Genomic DNA, 19,903 nt, shown 5'->3' with positions numbered 1-19,903 from the left:
GTCATTTATTTATTCATAGCCATCATGGAATCAGTAGGATGAGTTAGTTTTGGGGGAAAGATAGTATGTTTTATTGGGATACATTGATTTTGAGATGCCACAGGGTTATCTTGATGGAATTATCTAGGAAGCAAGTGGAGATATGGATCTGAAACCCTGGGGAAGTTTGAGGCTAGAAATAAAGATTTTGGAGGCTTCTCCATAGAGAAAATACTTGAAGCCTTGAAAATGGATGAGATTGCCAAGAAATAGTGTGGAGAGAATAAAGCACTGAGAGCAGATAACCATCATTGTAACTTTCCTCATCATCATCAATATTTTCTTTTCAAAAATGTTTTAAATTAAAAAGTATTTATTTTAGCTCCCTTTCAACTCCCCCTTCACTGAGCAAAAAAAGAAAAAGATAAAACCCTCATAACAAATGTTCATAGTCAAGCAAAGCAAATTCCCACATTGGCCACATCCAGAAGTGCACATCTCATTCTTCATCTTGAGCCCATCACCTCTCTGTCTGGAGGTTGCCAACCTGCTTCGTCTTGGGTCCTGACATTTGAATTTTCCAAAGACTCTAAGGACAGCATTTGGAAAATTTTGACCTTTGTGGGACTACTGGGTCTGAACTCCTCAAGCTCTTCCTGGCTAATTCATTTCCTACTCCTCCACCATCTCCGCCTCCCACCTCCATGCTTCACTCAGTTTTTCTCATATGTGAGAGTGAACATTATTAGCCCTGCTCCCTAAATCCTCCATAGCAACTCCAGAACCAGAGGTTGGAATACCTAGGGCACCTTGCCTGTGGAAGACTCATTAACTTCACTGGGTGATAATATTAAATATTAAACTGTTGATGGAAATAAGAATTCATGACAATTGGGAGAAATGATTAGGCCTCTTTAATCTGGAAAGATGGAGGCAGGAAGGGATTACAACCAAAATGTGTACAATTATGAAGGAGACAGAGGAATATAGCTTTCAAAAAAACACTGTCTACTATTTTCAGGGTAGCGTGAATCTCTTTGGAGATTCAAAGACAAGAACAAATTGTCTCTTTTCTGGAGGAATTTACATTCTTCTGGAATGTTCTCTAGATCCTCTAATACCATTCCCTTAGGGCTTGAAAGAGGTATATTTAAGACAAATGAGAGACAGGTAGGCCTACTCACCCAGAAGGGAATAAACTATAGAACTCTTTATTCCAAAGAATAGTGAAGCTGTTTTGAAATGCTTGTTGAAATACCTTTCATTTTTAAAGACCTAGTTCAAATACCACCTCCTACATGAAGCCTTCCCAGAGTCCCTTAACTAAAAGCAATCTCTCCTACCTCTTTGCCACAGATGTACTTTGGTTGTACCTCTCATAGCATTGATTACATTCTTCCTTGTATTCTATCTTTTTGTGTATGAAAGTGGCTTTCTTAGAACATTGACACTGGAAAGCACTTCAGAGGTCATCCAATTCAACCAATGACCCAAGCAATCTATAAGCATCTCACTGTCTTCTCTCTCTTTAGAGATTTGAAAGTTCTGTGAGGGCAGCAGCTATGCCTTATTCAGCCTGTATAACCCTAGTATCTTAAACATTCCATAAGTATTTGTTGGATTTAACTGGGCTAAATTAATAAATTTATATCTATGAGATCTGTAAAGTATTAAAAATGGATAAAATCGATAAAAATTGAAAAATATTTGTCCTTAGCCTATGAGGAGATGTCATAATAAGTTTTATCAGTAGTACTTTTCAGTTCACTTTCCTCACAAAAATCCTGTGAGTTATTGTTACGTTCCCATTTTACAGATGAAGACAGTGAAGCACAGACAGGGTGACACAAGATTTAGAGCTTAAGGGAGATGAGAGGTAATGTCCAATACCCACATTTTACAAATGAGGAAACAGAGGCCCAGAGAGGGTATGAGCCACTATGAGGAAGTCATGATGCCTCTTTCCCTTGCAAATTTATGGAATAGAAGAGACAACTCTGTGCCAACCAGGGCCGACAAAGAAACAAGCAGCTAAGGGAAATTTTTCCTTATGTTCAACTTCAATCTTACCTGCTATAATTAAAATCTGTTTAACCTTATGCAAATATCAGCGGGGGATAAAAAGGGATTGGGGAAGATTCAACTTCCCAGATATATTTAACAGCTCCACAGTAAAAAAAAAAAAAAAAAAGTCTGGAGGTTATGTTGGAGTAGAGGATAGGGTGATATGAAAAAGGAAAAGGGGAGCAGATAGGAGCTAGAGGTAGATATAGGAACTTCTCTGCCCTGCTTTGCTCCCAGTGACCAAACAGTATGGTCAAACAGCTAATCAATGGCAGAACTGGGAGCCAAACCTGTCTCCTGCCTCCAATTCCCATGTATCTTTTTCCACTACCCTATGCTGCCCTCTCGTGGTGGACAATAATGCCTCCTCCCAAAGAACATCAGTGCCCCCATCAGAGACAAAATCCATGGCTGGAAGGACTATGGGACTGGCTTCTAAGTGCCATTTACTCAAGAATGAATGGATGAAGGAGGTATTTCTTTTTTTTAAAAAAAAATTAATTATTTATTTTTAGTTTTCAACAATCACTTCCATGTGCTTTTGAGTTTTAAATTTTCTCCCCCTCTCTCCCAGCCTCCTTCCCCAAGACACCATACTATCTCATATAGGCTCTACAAATACATATATAGGCTCTTCCTATTAAACATATTTTCACGTTAATCATGTTGTAAAGAACAATTACAACCAATAGGAGGAACCACAAGAAAGAAGAAACAAAACAAAACAGAAGGATAAAAAGAGCAAATGGTATGCTTCAATCTGCATTCAGACTCCATAGTTCTTTCTCTGGATGTGGATAGCATTTCCATCATGAGATTTTTGGAGATGTCTTAGATTCTTGTGTTGCTGAGAAGGGCTAAGTCTATCAAAGTTAGTGATAGCACAATGTGGCTGTTGCTGTGTACAATGTTCTCCTGGTTCTGCTCACTTCACTCAACATCAGTCCATACAAGTCTTTCCAACTTTTTCTGAAGTCTGCTTGCTCCTCATTTCTTATAGCACAATAATATTCCATTACATATACCACAACTTGTTCAGCCATTCCTCAATTTATGGGAACCCCCCTCAATTTCCAATTCTTTGCCACCACAGAAAGAGTTGCTATAAATATTTTTGCACATGTGGGTTCTTTTCCCATTTTTATGATCTCTTTGATATATAGCCCTAGAAGTGCTATTGCTGGGTCAAAGGGTACGCACATTTTTATAGCCCTTTGGATATAGTTCCAAATTGCTCTCCAAAATGGATCAGTTCACAATTCCACCAACAATTCATCAGTGTTGAAGGAGGTATTTCTTAACCACATACTATGTGCAAAGCATAAGCCCTGCTTCCAAGGAGCTCACATCCTAATGGAGAAGACAACCCAAATGGAAGTTTTCAGCTCCAAGTCAAATGGAAAGATCCCATGGTCTTTAGGGTGCAGTGGCAAAACAGATGGTTATGTGTTTTCTTTAATGTTATTTCAACTGATAACATAATATCAGTTTTTGATGTTGAGTCATTTGACAGTGCCAAGGACTTCAGTGACAAGAACTTTCTTTTCTGGGTCTTCACTACATAGAACCTACAGGACTATTTGTCAGGCTGTATCTTCACAGGGGCTGCTTCTCATGATGCTGGCTGTGGACACTGGGCTGGAAGTATTGCTATTACAAGACTCTTGAGTTCAGGGTCCTGCTCTGTCTCCATCAGACACCAAGAAGAGATAGTGGTCAGGGTTGTGGTGATGGTTTGACTTGCCTGGCACATATTGCCTCCTGTCTGTCCCTCAGGGTACCCTTCAGCTGGACTGCCTGCCATGAGAATGTAGTTGGTTGGTAGTTGGTGGTAGATGACTGCAGCCCTTCTCCACAGAAGCTGCTTTCCCAGATGTTGAATGTAAAGACTGGACTAGATGCAAGACCGGTCATTTAGGGGACATTGCTCTTCCCAAGGTTCTTTGGAAGTAGTGAAGTAGTGCCACACTACTTCAACTAGGCTGGCCCACCTGCTTGTGAGTGACAACTGATTGGCAGTTGGTAGGTAAGTATTGCTGATCGCTTCTTTATAGGCATTGCTTCCCCAGATGATGGCTGTGAGGGTTAAGCTAAAGCAGGACTAGTGGACAGGAGAAGGAGGAGAATGCTGCTGTTCTGAAGACTCTTGTGCACATATCCTTATATTCCCATGTTTGGAGAAAAAAATATTATTATTTTTTAAATCTAGAGTGACCTGCTAAGCTCAATTCTCCCAAATTATAAAGTATGAAACTTTTAAAAGGCTCTATCCAAAACTTGTCAAGCCGCATTTAATAATAATAGCTAACATTTATTTAGTGTTTTAAGGTTTCCAAATCACTTTACAAATATTATCTTATTTTTATCCTCTTAACAACCCTGGGAAGTAGGTGCCATTATTATCCTCATTTTACAGATAAAGAAAATGAGTCAGGCAGCGGTTAAGTGACTTGTGCAGGGTCACAAAATTAATAAATGCCTGAGATGAGATTTGAATTCAGATTCTCCTGACTCAAAGCCCAGCATCTACCCAATGCTCTACTTAGCTGCCTTCAAGTTAGGGAACTGACCACCCAAATGCCTTAGGAAAAGCTCATCAGGTTCCTTCCCCGTCTCTTCCCATCTTCCCTAGAGGGGCCTGCAGGGAAGCAGGAGCTAGGTCAGAACAATGTGCCCCCATGAGACCTTTGCTACAAAAAAAAGAGCCACAGCTCACAGAACATAGCTGCTTGTACTTTCTACCATCTGGTCCACTCTGAAAGCACATGGAAAACAGATAATATAAAATTTAGGCAATGTTGATCACTGGTTTGTATTGTTTGATCATAGCTAAGTGACCAGAGGTCTTGTACTTTGGGTAGAGAGTGGAGATAGGTGAGCCTATTCTCTGCCCTTGCAGATGACATCATTTCTATGCCTTACTGCAACTCACCTTTCATTCCACGTGTACCATTGTGACAATGAGTTGGGCAACATCCATACCGAACCTCAACACACAGTATGTATGTTTCCACCTAAAGGTAGGCGGGTAAACGTATCATGACCAGATCTTGGAGGCTAGGGAGAAGGGGTAGGAATGTGCCCATGACACAATTTTAAGTTTAATCTGAATTATTAACTTTTTTTTTTAGTGAGGCAATTGGGGTTAAGTGACTTGCCCAGAGTCACACAGCTAGGAAGTACTATGTGTCTGAGGCCAAATTTGAACTCATGTCCTCCCGACTCCAGGGCCAGTGCTCTATCCACTATGCCACCTAGCTGCCCCTGAATTATTAACTTTTAATCCATTTCTTTCTCAACACTACACAATCAAGAAAACAATGATTCAAGTCAATATTTGTAGAGTTTGCTGACTTCTGAGGTATAAATGCTCACATTGAAAATGTAATCATCGCCTATAGCTTTTAAGAGCTAACTCCAGCTGGTGCCTGTAGCCCTGCCTGTCTTCATTCTGTTCCTCCTCCCTGGGATACTCTCTCTTCTCTCCACTCCTCTCTGTCTCCTCTCAGCTTCTACCTGTCTCTCAGGCCCCTGCTCAAGTTCCCCTTTCCAAGAAGATGACCTGGACCCTTCTAGCCCACACAACTCTCTCCCTCCTTTGGCCTTAATTGTTTCAACAATTCACTGACACGTAATCTTATACAGTGTCATGTTGTTACTAAACTTTTATGGCACTACACTTGTTTTCTCAACAAGATTATATATTCCCTTAAAGATAGGGATTCTATGTCTTCTGTTTCTTTGTCTTTCCTATAATGCTATCTTAACTTTGGTTGGGCCTTTTGGGTACTCTTCTGCTTACCTTTCCTAATCCCTAATTCATATCCTAAATATTCATGACTGATAGGAAAGATTAGTATTTCATTAGAGTATTCTGTCACCTAAGTAATTATTAACCACCTACTGTATACCAGGCACTGTGCTAAAGTTGGGCCCTAGGGTAAAAATACAAAGAATAAAATAAATTCTTCTCTTGAGGAGTTTACATTCTAATGGGATACCACAAGTGTATAAAAATATAAAGAATAAATACAGCATGGTTAGGAATGGAGGGTGTTAGTTGAGAGAAAGAAAAGCTTCGTGGATAAAGTAGTACTTAATCTGCATCTTGAAGGAAGAGAAGAACTTTAGAGGCAGTATGAGGAGAACGTATTTTCCACATATTGAGGAAGGCCAGTGTAAATCACAGAGAAGAGAGGTGCCTTGCCATGTATGAGGAACAAAGAAAAGGCCAGTTTGCCTGGATGGCAAATGGGAAGTAATGTCCATTGAGGCTAGAAAGATAGGTTGAGACCAGGTTGTGAAGAGCTTTAAACTGAGGAGTTCATATTTTATCTTGGAGGTAATAGGGAGTTTTATTGTAGTTTATTGAATAGGGGAATGACGTGGTTAGATCTGAGCTCAAGGAAAATCACTTTAATATCTGTGGGGAGGATGCAATGGAGTAGGGAAAGGCTTGAGGCAGGGAGACCAACTGGAAGGCCACTGCAGAAATCTGGACAAGAGGTGATGAGGGCCTGGGCTAAGGGGGTGGCTATGTGAATAAAGAGAAGGAATCAAGGGGGCAGCTAGGTGGCACAGTGGATAGAGCACTGGCCCTGGAGTCAGGAGGACCTGAGTTCAAATCCAGCCTCACTCACATAACACTTACTAGCTATGTGACTCTGGGCAAGTCATTTAACCCCAATTGCCGAGAGAGAGAGAGAGAGAGAGAGAGAGAAGGAATCAAGTGCAAGAAATATTGTAGAGGCAGAGATGGCAATATTGGCAATTGATTGGTTATGTGGGTTAAGGAACATTGAGGAATGGAGAATAATGCTGAAGCTACAAATCTGGGAGACAAGAGAATTGTGGTGCCTTGTATGAAACAGGGAAATTTGGAAAAGGAGTACGTTTGGGGGCAAATATGAATTCTATTTTGGATGTGTTAAGTTTGAGATGCCTCTGGGATGTCCTATTTGAAATGCCTAATAGACAGTTGGTGATGCTAAGCTAAAGTCTGGGAGAAAATGGGGCTGAATTTATAGATCAATGAGTCATCTGAATAGAGATAACAAAACCCATGGGAGCTGATGAATGCGCCGACAAAAGAGTGTATAGAGAGGAAAAGAGTGCACAGGACAGAGCTTTGGGGAACACCTACAGGTAGGGAATGTGATACATAGAATGATGCCACAAAGGAGACTGAGAAGATGTAGTTGCACAGGTAGAATAACGAGGAGAGAGTAGTATCTTGAGATAGGTAGGTAGGTAGATGGGGCATTTATTAAATACTGTACGAAGTCATAGGAATACAAATACAAGCAAAAAAGAAAGTTAATCCCTGTCCTCAAGGAACTTTCATTCTAATGAGGAGAGATAACACATAAAAGGGGGCTGAAAAGCAGGGGATGTGATGGCGATAGCCAAGCAGAGTCAGGAGTAGAGCCAGGAGAAAAGTGAGTGTGGCTGGCCTGGGTTCTTCCTTAAATGGTGGTTCTGGTCAGGAATTCACCAGTTGGAGGAGGGAGATGCAGGGGTGAAGAAATCTCCAGAGTGAAAAGGTTGATGGGATAGAGATGGAAAAGTACTAGAGAGGAGAGAATAACCAGGAGGAAAGGGTGTTCAACAGCTTCAGGTACAGCTGATAGGTAAAGAAGAATGAGAACAGATTTGGCAATTAAGAGATATTGATAATTTTGATGATAGCAGTTTTGGTTGAGTGATGAGGTGGGTAAAAAAAGATAAAAGATGGTTTCAAAAGGAGATTGTGTCTGGAGGCTTGGTTCAGAGCCAAACTCAATCTCAAGCCCTTTAGAAAGCTGAAGAAATTCATATCCTATCACTGGCTTTTGATTTCCCAAGTGCATAATGAGTACTTTAATAACTTTACAACACTTAATCATTCTCCCTTTCATCTAGTCATTCTGCTGCAGAGTCTGTGCTCTCTTCTTAGGTGAATAAATACTGTATTTTTCATTCCTTTACCTCAGTTCTCAAAGTGGTCTTTCCCCTTGACTAAAACAACTCCCCAAATGCCAACAACTGACAATTGGAAAGGTCAAGTTGCAAGTATTTACTGATGGCCTATTATGTTATGTTGATTCTCTTTGTCTCTCCCTGCCTCTGTTTCTCTCTCTGTTTCTCTCCATCTCTCTCTATATATTTATATATACATATATATACATATGTATATGTATGCATAAATAATTTCACTGGATCTTCACAACAGCCCCGTGAGGAAAGTAAAGAAAGTACAAATATGCCCATTTTCCTAGAAGGGACACTGAGGTTAAGCTCAGGATCTTTAAACAACCTGCCAAAGGCCAAACAGGTAATAAGTGACAAAGCCTAGACTCAAAAGCCTAGACTTCCAGCTTGAAGTCCAATGTTTCACACTATATTAAATGGATATATTCTTCTATTTGACTCTACTAAGTTTTTTACCATCTTATACTTAGGAAATCAATTGTTTTTATCAATTAGTCAATCAACAGTTATTTATTAATCACCTACTAGGTTCCAGGGACTGTGCAAAAAAGTTTCAATAAAAATAAGTTGTAAACTGAGTCCCCCTTGGCTATTAGGGACACAGAAGAAAATATTGTCCCTGCTCTTGAGGGGTGAATTCCTCCCCACCTGTGACTCATACCTGTATCTCCCTTGTCAATACCAGCCCCTCCACTTATAAATCATGTAATATCCTGTTTCCTTTCTATCTGCATAGAAGAGACTTCCTGAAAAAGGTTTTAGTGCTATTGTGCTCATGTATCTTCCATGGTGTGTCACCTGGTCTGCACATACATCAACAGCCAATGTTATTAAATGTTTTATGTTAAGTGATAGTGCCTCATGGTGATAATACAATCCCCATCCAGATAACCAAGCATTTTCTAAATTCCAAGTGGCAGAGGGTTGCTACAAAACTCCTACCTACCATATTGAAATTTTGCATCTCTTATTCCCTGGTTTGGCCTAAATCATAATAGTGTCTAATGTTTTGTTTTGTTTTGTTTTTTTATCACACTAAAGCTTTCATAAACATAATGTCATTTGATCTTCATAGCACCCCTGTGTGGTAGAGGGTATAGATATGAATATGCCTGTTTTATTTCCAGTTGGCCAATTGTATTTTTTAAGGACTTGTTTTCTACAGTTGGTTTTTGTCCTTCCTTTTCCATGCTATTGTCTCTCTCTTGCATACCTCCCATTTCTTTGCCCATTTTTTCTTCTACCTCTCTCATTTGACTTTTAAAATCCTTCTTGAGCTCTTCTAAGAAGGTTTTTTTGGGCTTCAGACCAGTTCATATTCCCTTTTGAGGTTCCAGATGTGGGTTTATTGATAATGTTGTACTCTTCAGAATTTCTGCCTTGATCTTCACTGTTCTCATAATATGAATCTATCATATGTTTCTTTTTGCTCATGGTGTTTGCTTATTTCCTGGCCTTTAAAGAGATTGGGCTCTCCTGCTGGGGAGCAGAAGGCTCTGACCCAAGCTTCTTGTGTTGGGAGCCTAGGGCCTGGTCACTGTCTTGTGTGCTGGGGCCTCTGATGTTGGCAGTTGGAGGCTGTAGGGTTCTGGCAGCTTACCTGGTATTAGGCTGGAATCAGCAACACTGGAACTCTAGGGGTAGGATTAGGTAGTGAGTCCCCTAGAGATTTCCTGCTCATCTGGGCCTTTCCTTCTTTTCACTTTCTTCAGCTCCTTTGAGATGGATGTTGCAGGATGTTTATCCACATGGGGCCCCTTGGAGTGCTACTTCCCTTAGTTTGCTGAGGCACTGGGAGACCCAGTTGCTATAGAATGCTGGGGCACGTGGTGGTTTTCCAAGCTGGTTTCCACCAGTTCCCCAACCCTCACTGAGGCACTAGGGGGTCCAGGTATTGGTGTTTGCCTGCTCCACCACCTGTGTTTCAGGATCTCCTCCTGGCATGCTGAGGTGAGTCTTTCAGCTAGCTTGCTGGAATGGCTCCCATTCTGCACTGCTCCCCTTCCCCCAGGGCAAGAGAGGCCTTTGCTATTAATCCCTGGGCTACTGGGCTGCTGCACCCCATCTTTCTTCAGGTTCAGTTGTTCCAAGGTTTTTCCTGGGGCAGTATTATTTTCTGGGCTTTCAGAGGTTACTAAGGGAGGGTAAGAGCAACTTACTTCTTACTTTGCCATCTTGGCTCCCAGAAGCAGAACTCCAATATGCCTGTTTTAAATGAAGGGCTTAAGACCTAGAAAGGTCAAGTCTTCCAGATTGCCCTGCAAGATAGTGGGGAGGTTTACCTGGTTGTAGCAAAGAATATACCAGTCAGCCAGTTAGTTATTCAACAACTGAACATTTACAATATGTTTGACACCATGCTGGGCACTTTAGAGAATACAAAAGGAGAAAACACAATTTCTGCCCTCTGGGATCTTATAGTCTACTTAGTGAAAGGGCTAACATGCAAGAAACCAAGAAAAATGCAAATATAATAGTCAAGTGCTCAAAATTAGACACTAAAAGAGATCAAAGAAGAGGGAATCAAAAGGATAGTTGGGGAAGGCTTTATGAAGGAAGCAAGACTTGGCTTAGATCTTAGCTTCTGGTAGGAAAAGGAGCATGCTACCCCTGTAGCTTGCTATAGGGTTAGAGGTTAGTTTATTTTTATTTTATTCAGTTCCTGACTTGAAGGCTAGATTTCTGTCTACTATGTCAAGTGGTAACCTGCTACCTGTGTGACTGTAAGTTAGTTATTTAACCTTTCTGGGCCTTGGTTTTCACATATGTAAAATGTGGGATTGGGACTAGATTGGGGATTCTTAATCTGGAATCTATGAACTTGTTAGAGATAGATAGATAGATAGATAGATAGATAGATAGATAGATAGATAGATAGATTTGTAGACAGACTGTATTTCAATATAATTGATTCCCTCTTTAATCCAATGTATTTTATTCATTTAAAAAATGATTCTGAGAATGGATAGGCTTCACCAGACTGTCAAGAGGACCCATGACATTTAAAAAAAAAAAAAAAAGCTCAAGAACCCCTGGAGAAGATCCCTTTCAGCTCTGAAATCTAGCATTCTATAAACAAAGTCTTTTTATTGTAGTTCAAAACCAAACATGGACAAAAATGGACCTGAACCTGCTCATGACTAAGCAAGGGTTCTTGTGCCAAGTTGGCATGCTTTTTTGGGTTCTTTAGCTGTTCCAGCTCATCGGCAAGACTAATGGGCGGTTAAATGGTTGCCCAGAATCTGTCATTCAATCAACAAGATCCTTTAAAGTACTGACTGATTGTGAAATGCTATAAAAAATGCAAGAGATAGGGGAACTGGGATTCCTGCCTTCAAGTAGGATTATTAACTACACTTGTGTAGTCAATAAGAAAAGATGCAACAGACATGAAATAAAACAACAGAGGACAAAATTATAAGACAAATGAGCAGTAAAGTACATACTGTACACAATTATTGTAGAGCTCTAGTGGTTAGGCAAGGCTTCATGGTGGAGATGGATCCTGGTTGGGTCTTGAAGGATGCCTAGAAATTGAATAGATAGAAGGGATCGGGGAGGGAATTTCAAGCAAGAGAAATGGCTAATGTAAACACAGGGAAGATAGGATGGACGGTTGTACAAAGGCCAGTGAGAAGACCAGTCTGATGAAATATTAGAATAGAATTCAGAATATTCAGTCAGTCAGTAAACATTTATTAAGCTCCTATTATATGCTAGGCACTGAGTTGAACCCTAGGGATACAAAGATACAATCCCTATTGTCACATACACAGAAGGTGTGCCCAGGAGTATTGGATGGGATCAATGTGAAGAACAGTTTAGCAAGAATCCTTTCTTCCTGGGGAGTCCTGATGGTGGTGACATCATCATCATCATCATCATCATCATAGGTAGCATTTATATGGCATTTATGCTATGCCAGGCATTGTGCTGAGTGCTTTAAAATTACTATCTCATTTGATCCTCACAACAACCCTGGGAGGTAGGTGCTATTATTATTTAAATTTTACAGGTGAGGAAACTAAGGCAAACAGAAGCTAAAGGACTTGCCTAGCTGATAAGCTAGTAGACAGCTAGTGAGTGTCTGAGGCTATATTTGAATTCAGATCTTCCTGACTTCAAGACCAGTGTCTTCCATTCTCTGGGACAATTTTGTAAACAGGCAAGTTGGCCAGACTGTCAGTTACTTTGTATGGGTTAGCTTTCTTCTATTGGTCAGCTAACTTTTAAGTCCCTTGACAAATGAAAGCAGTCATTTCCTCATCTTCCTCAGACATAGGAATCTGGTAGTATCTACTGCACGAGAAAAGAAGAAAATGAGGGTCTTGTGGAGCTGAGGCTAGGTGGCCTTCCACTGGCCAGAGATTCTGTTAAGGAGCAAACAGCTGTGACTATGCTATCTCCTGTGGAAAGTGTTGGGTAGTGGTTCCTACAGGCAATGAAGTGGGCTGGGGGAAATAGCAGCACACTGACACTACTGAAAATAGACTTGCACACCACTATCTTTAATACACTTGCTATAATAATAACAATGTCTACATTGAAAGTAGTAGTCTTGCATGCTACCATCTTTGATACACTTGCTATAATAATAACAATGTCCACATTAAAAAATAGTACTGCATACATCGAAGCATACTATTTTTCACTTTCTGTATTTTTTTCGTGTTTTTCTTTCCTTTGATTTGGTATCTTCTTTCACTACATGACTAATATGGTGATATGTTTTGCATGATTGACCATGTATAGCCTATATCAGATTACTTACTGTCTCAGAGAGAGGAAAAGTGAGGGAGGGAGAGAGAAAATTTAGAACTCAAAAACATTTTTATTATTAAAAAAAAGAAAATGGTACTGCATGCCACCACCTTTGATACACTTTGCTGTGAAGAATCATATTCACCGTGGCTGTGCTCTGTATTTCTATCTTCTGAGTATATTTATACCTTTGTTCTGCTCTAAGAATTGACTTTGCTTTTGCGAAGGTAGTTTTTGTTGACCCCACCTGCCTCCTTGGAGAAATATGAAAAGAGTTTCAATTCAACTAACCTTTGTTGGGTACCTACTGTGTTTTCAGTCTTGTGTCCTTCTCTCAAAAATAATTGTGCCTGATGTGGTGGCCCACCCCTATAATCCCTACTAAGAGTGGAAGCTGAGACCGATGGAGGGTTCTGAGCTCCAGTAGGAATAAAACTGATCAATTGTCTGCCTTGAATCCAGTAACAATATGGTGAACCACTGGGAGTGAGGGGAGCACCAGCTTGCCTAAGGAGGAGCCCAAGTCAGAAATGGAATGGGCCAAAGCTTCTATGCTGATCAGCAGTGAGATTGTGCCCATGAGTGACTGCTGTGTGTCCAGTTTGGATGAGATACTGAGAACTAGTCTCAAAAAAAAAGTGAAATAGTCTGTGATATCTAGAAAAACATTTTTGTTCTGCTGACATTACTTAACATTGCTCAAGCTATGTAAATCCTACCATTTTTCAAGTCTTATCTTATTATGAAGCTTTCCCTAACTTTTCCAACCATCACTGCCTCCTTCCTCTGAAATAAAGTCAAAGGCCCTGGGTTCAGATCCTAGCTTCCCTATTTACTAGTTGGATGACGTTGGGCAAGTTACTTAATTTCTATCAACCTCGGATTCCTCACCTGTGAAAAGAGGTGGTTGGACTTCAGGGGTGAGGAACCTGTAGCCTCAAGGCCACGTGAGCCTTGGGGCCACAGGTTACCTACCACTGGACTAGATGTTTTCTCACGTTTCTTCCATCTCCAAACCTGTGATCCTATGAAATCCTACAGCTCTTAAAATCTGAATCAAAGTTTAGGACTTAACGATTTTCTTATTGTTTCATGTCCCTACATTATGTCTGTTTAACTGTATCATGAATTCCTCAAGGACAAGAATCATGTCTCATATGTCTTTGTACCCCGACATTGTCCCTAGTAGCGTCTTACACATAGTAGTTACATAATTTGTTGGTTGTTGTGGAGTCTTTACTTACCAGTGTCTTGTTGGATCTATCCACAGCTTATCAGTGATGGCAGTGTGGTCTATGCTGAGGCACTCTGGGACCATGTCACCATGGATGACCAAGAACTGGGATTCAAAGCTGGAGATGTCATTGAAGTAATGGATGCCACCAACAAAGAGTGGTGGTGGGGGCGGATCCTGGATGGTGAGGGCTGGTTTCCTGCCAGCTTTGTCCGGGTAAGTCTTAAACATGTATGTTCAGTTGTGGCCACCAGCATCTATCTCTGCCCTGTGCTCTGCCAGCATAAATAAATCAGGGGAGTGATTCCTTCAGGAAAGGTTCAGTTTTCAATGCACAAGAGGTGTTCTTCCTCTAGTAATTCTGGTCTGAAGTAGGACATTTGAAGATTTCTCATTTTTATGTTCTTAAATGTTACCACCTGGATTTGTCCCATCCAGGTTAATCTGCAGCAAAGTTAGAGAAAGTAGATGAAGTTTGTCTCCTGTGCCCCTTGTCTCCCTTTTCAATACTATTCTTTTCTAGTGCCCTCATGTTGCCCACTATGCTCCCCACCTACCTAGGACTGCCTTTTCTAGTCAGTGTCCAAAGCTCCAGAATTGTCAGTCAGTCACCAAGAAGTCATTAAGTGCTTACTATGTGCTAGTCACTGTGCTAAGTGCTAAATATACGAGAATGAATTGCACCTTAACTCCTTCTTCCCTAGCCCAAATCACAATGCCCGTTGTCTCAGGGACTTGATCTCCGCTATCAGATCATAAACTAATACACATCAAGAGGTTTATGACTGATAATGGGTAATATATCACCCTTCTGAGGCATTGCATTTAAAATAAGGAGCTTGGTTCCACCTCACACCCCTCAGATCAGCAAAGCTGAACAAAAAAAAAACAAAAGAAAATGACAAATGCTAGAGGAGCTGTAGGAAAAACAGGTGCATTAATGCCCTGTTGGAGAGCTGTGAATTGGACTAGCCATTCTGGAAAGCAACTTGGGACTATGCCCAAAAAGCTATTAAAATGGACATACCCTTTGACCCAGCAATAGCACATCGAGGTCTGTACCCCCAAAGAGATCAAAGAAAGAGAGAAAAGAACCATATGTACAAAAATATTTATAGCAGCTCTTTTTTGTGATGGCAAAAAAATTGGAAAGCGAGAAGGAACCCATCAATTGGATAATATCTGAACAAGTTATGTTATATGAATGTAATGAAATGCTGTTGTGCTATGAAAAATGATAAAGGGAATGGTTTCAGAGAAATCTGGAAAGACTTGTATGAACTGAGGAAGAGTGAATGCACAAAACCAGGAGAACAATTTTCACAGCAGCAATAGTGTAAAAACAATCGACTTTTAAAAGAATTAGGAACGTTGATCAATGACCATCCAATGGCCAACCATAATTCCAGAGAACATTCTATCCACCTCATGATAGTGGTGATAGAGTCAGAGTGCAGATTAAGGTATACATTTTTGGATGTTGTCAATGTAGGCGTTTATTTTACTTGACTATGTATGTTTGTAACAGATGTTTGGGGGTTTTCCCCTTGTTTTCTTAATGAGGGACAAATCAGGAGAAGGGGGAGGTGGGAGAAAGAGAAGGTAGATTTTTATTTGAAAAATAAATGAGGATCTTGATAACCCAAAGAAATGAGCCTCTAATAAGCATGACTGCTGATGTTTAGTCATCATTTTAAAGGCCAGACAAGAGAGATATTTGAGGACAAGTTGTTCCCTATGAATAAGATCGATTCTTTTTCCTCCTTCCCTTCCCTTGGACACAGTACCCTGGAATCTATAATACTCATTCAAATGGAGATAGATTATTTTCTTTGCCACTGAGCCATGTGTAAGTTAAGGTCAAAAAGCCCATATATGTCTGTCCCCACCCAATCTCCATCACCCTTTTCTTCCTGAGACTAAGCAATCTTTCCTCTCCATTTCCTAGTGCATCTTGACTACTGAACCATTGACAATTGGTACAATTCAGAATCCTGTTGAATCATAGCCCCAGGCTTTGCCTTCCAACATGGCTGCACCCCCATTTTAAGTAAATACAATCTATGTGAAGGAAAATGATGTTCAGACATTCTCTCCACTGTATCCTTTAGGCATCTAGCACTGTCATGTCTGGACACAGACACCCACAATCCATTGTCCCCCGTTGCTGCTCTTCACTCAGATCCATCTCCCTTCTCAGTGTCTTTACACTGGTCTTCCTAGGATAATGTTCCATAAATGCCAAGTCTCTCTCTTCCATTAATTTATCTTCCTTGTGTCTCACTTAGCTAGGGTGATAAATTTGTTTTGCCATTCCCTAATACATTTTTTCTTGTAATGTTGCATATTACAATTATCTGTGTGTCACTAAGAAGGAGTAAGGAAGGAAGGAAGGAAGGAAGGAAGAGAGAAAAAGAAAGGGAAGGCAACTCCATAGGAAAGAAGGAAAGAAAGAGGGAAGATTTTAACAGAAGTTTCCTGGGCCCAAAGTAAAGACTATCTTGTCTCTAAGCTTGTTGTGTTGAGCAGATGTGGCCACTTAACACACACACAAGCACACACACACTTCTTGTGACTCTGTGCCAAACTTGAAACTAACTCTATTAAACATGAGTGATGGATACTTTCCCTGTAGGTGTAGAGAACATCCTCAACCAATGCATCTTCTTTGCAATTTTTAGTCTTGGAGAGCTGACTAGAGCACTAAAAGGTTCGATGACTTACCCAGAGTCACTGATATGTCAGAGGTGGTACTTAAATTGACACCTCTGTGTCTGACAAAGCTTAATATGGAAAATGCCTGAGACCATCATTTTACAGAAACCATCCTTTATGGAGGATCATTTACTTCTTATGCACATGTGCCTTAAGAGCCAGTTCTAAGCTGAACTGTGAAATCAGCAAAGTTTGACTTGGTCATCCTCTCATGCCCATTCCGTCTCCTCTCTGGGTGTCTTTTCCCTCCATTTCAGCAGCAAACTCATGTTTCTCCCAGGACACTCTTGTTACTATGAATGGACACAATTTAGTGTTAGGTACTAAATGTATTACCTACCCCCAGAGTATTTGTATTTCAAAAGAGGAGTCTGGAAAGGTCAATTCTCAATCCAAAGAAATGAAGCTATAATGATTTAAAAAAAATTATAAGTCCTGTGACTGGCCAGTGGGGTTCATGTGTTTGGAGGAGGGGCAGGGGGAATCTTCAAGACATCAATTGGATAATGTCTGAACAAGTTATATTATATAAGTCACATGACGAAATCCAAGAATGTTTACCCAGAGGTACATATAGTTCATGCCCGGTGACTGCCCTTAAAATGCCAAGCATTGAAATTCAGTTAAGAAACAGCTTTATTGGCACTAGAATAGCCTGTAATGTTTTCTTCCGGTTTCACAGAAGAACATTGTTCGAGCTGAGAGTATAGAGCCATTGTCTCTACTTGGCTGCCACCTGCTGGTCATTTGTGAGAAAACATCTGGGTTTTATAGACTCATTTTCCCCAAACTTCTGTAACTGTCTCACTAAAACCTGGAGCCTCCCTCTCAACCTAACTCCATGGCCAGTTTTTTCCCACTGAATCTCCACACACCCTCTGATCCCCAGAGCTCCCCACCACCCTTTATCCCTAGTACCCAACTCCCTCCCTCTCTCCTTTCCTATTCATATATACACCTTACAATCCTTGGTCTTTTGTCTCCTGTCCTTAGGATTTCTGATTCTAGATCAGTGATTTACAAATATAAGGGATATCTGTCAGGGTTGTTCATAAAAGGACTTGTGAAATTCTCTCCTTAAAGATCTCAAAGTAATAATAGATGCATAACTTAGCACTTTAATTAGAAAATTAAATTAAAATAAGGATCTAGCATATATAACTCTTTCAGGAAAAGGAGCATAAGGGTTGGTGAAATCAAGCCAATAACAATGGGACATTCTGCCTCCAAAATGTTTGGTTTTCATTGTGCTAGTTCTTTACTTTTTCCTTCCTCCACTTCCCAACCCCCAATACACAACCCAGGTCCAAGCAGACCTGATCATCTCAGAACCCACAGGGCTGGAACTTTAGATCTAACTACACTCTGGTAAGTTAATTCTCTCTTTCTATCAAAAAGGTCTCTCTGGGAGACCCTCTGCCCCCAAATCCTCCCCATCATCTTTTTGATGACTGATGAACTCCTTTGACCAATCCACAGCCAGAAATCAAGCTGAAAATGTAAGTTTCTGCTGGAAAAGAAACATAGAAACTTATGGAGACAGGATTTGGAGTTAGATGACCTATGTGACCCTGGTCAAGTTACTTCTCTCTAGGCCTCATTTTCCTCAACAATGAGATAAAGGTGTTGGACTAAATGATTTCTAAGATTACTTCCCTCTCAATCTATCATCCTGTGACTTTAATTCATACTAATACATATCAGATGTCAGATCCTTCCTGAACTGTGGGGTTTTTAATATAAGGGAAAAGGGAAAGGAAAGCAGCAAGAAAGCCAACTAATGTACGTAATGGGGAGGGGAAAGCAGACCAGCAGAAAGGAAGGGAAAGGCTATAGCAAAGGAGATAGCAGTTTCATAATTTTGCTGAGTTCTGACCCTGCCAAAAGCCTCAGGTCAGAACACTCTAACCTATAGGATCAGAGTATGTCTGGATCAGTGTATGTCTTACTATTTGACTCTCCATAGTACCTATCTATTGCAGTTTAAATAACCTGAAACTCTGTTATAACCTTATGTCATAGCCTCTCTGGAACTGGTGCCTCTTCCTGCCTGTAAACTCCATGAGGGCAAGGACTGTCTTTTGCCTCTTTTCATATCCTTAGAGCTTAGCACAGTGTCTGGCACATAGTAAGCTCTTAATAAATGTTTATTGATTTATTGATTGATTGATTGATTACCTTAACCATAATCTTGAATGAGACCAGAGTCAGGGAAATATGGGAATGACAGCCAGATCTGTCCCTATGCCTGGGCAGAATAGGTGGCTGCCTACGTGATATGATAGGAGGGAGTCTTTTAAAAGACCCTTAACCCCAAAATATTTTTCCCACAGACCTGCCACAGTATCTGAAATTCTACCGTTAGCCTTTTGCTGTATTACCATAAAGGGATGATCCATTAGTGAACATTAGAATAGATGGGTGTGACATACTAATAATTGTTATCAGCTAACAGATAGCAGAACCCTATAAGAAAAGGACAGATGAGTTGGGAAAGGGGTGGAGGGTGGGAGTAAATTCTATTCAACTCACTTAGCAAACAAGTCTTTACTGAAGATAAGCTCATAGTCACATTTGGGGCTAGGGAGGCATTGTTAAAAGTCCCTCTCCCCATATCCCCACCAAGTATGAGGGAATGAATGAATGCCAAACATCCATCTATGGATTAAGAATAATATTCACTGCTTTTACAGAAATGTTGGCTTCCGAAGCAACAGTGTTCGCTTTTTTAATTAAAAATTTTTTAGCTTTATGGATAACTTTTATTTTAGCATCATGGTCATTTCCGAATATACCACCCTTCCCCCTATCCCTGATAAATATTCCATGTCCATATTTCCCCTGCCTCTCTTCTGAGAGAAAGTGCTTCTTTTGTTCTCTGCCTTTCAGATGGTCATTATGTCGTTCAGAATACAACTGTTCTGTAGTATAGATTTTATTTACATTAGTACACTAACTGTGTATCTAGTTCTCCTGGTTCTGTTAGTTTCTTCTTACATCACTTCAGAGAAGTCCTCCCAGGTTTCTCTGAGTTAGTGCTTATTTATGGTGTACTTGTGTGAGTGGGCATGTGCATATGTGTATATAGGAAGGGGTATGGATGGCTGGAGAAAGTTGTCTTTTCCCTACTCCACTGTTCCCCATTTTGTACATGATAGTCCAATTCAGAAACATACCCAG

At 40.5% G+C, this 19,903-nt stretch overlaps 1 protein-coding gene across 4 annotated transcripts in view; it reads left to right on the top strand.

Moving 5' to 3' along the window:
- Nucleotides 1–19,903, top strand: part of ARHGEF4 (Rho guanine nucleotide exchange factor 4) — a 420,624-nt gene that overhangs the window by 383,697 nt on the left and 17,024 nt on the right. For all 4 annotated transcript variants that reach the window (XM_027854699.1, XM_027854700.1, XM_027854701.1 and 1 more), the window contains one exon: nucleotides 14,045–14,224. In XM_027854699.1, the coding sequence (XP_027710500.1) occupies nucleotides 14,045–14,224 (180 nt within the window). The remainder of the gene's footprint in view (nucleotides 1–14,044; nucleotides 14,225–19,903) is intronic.

This window comes from Vombatus ursinus, unplaced genomic scaffold (genome assembly GCF_900497805.2).
Source record: "Vombatus ursinus unplaced genomic scaffold, bare-nosed wombat genome assembly UNPS02010548.1, whole genome shotgun sequence".
NCBI classification, from domain to species: Eukaryota; Metazoa; Chordata; class Mammalia; order Diprotodontia; family Vombatidae; genus Vombatus; species Vombatus ursinus.
The sequence above is the reverse complement of the archived record's forward strand: the minus strand, read 5'-3'. Positions and strand labels throughout refer to the sequence as shown.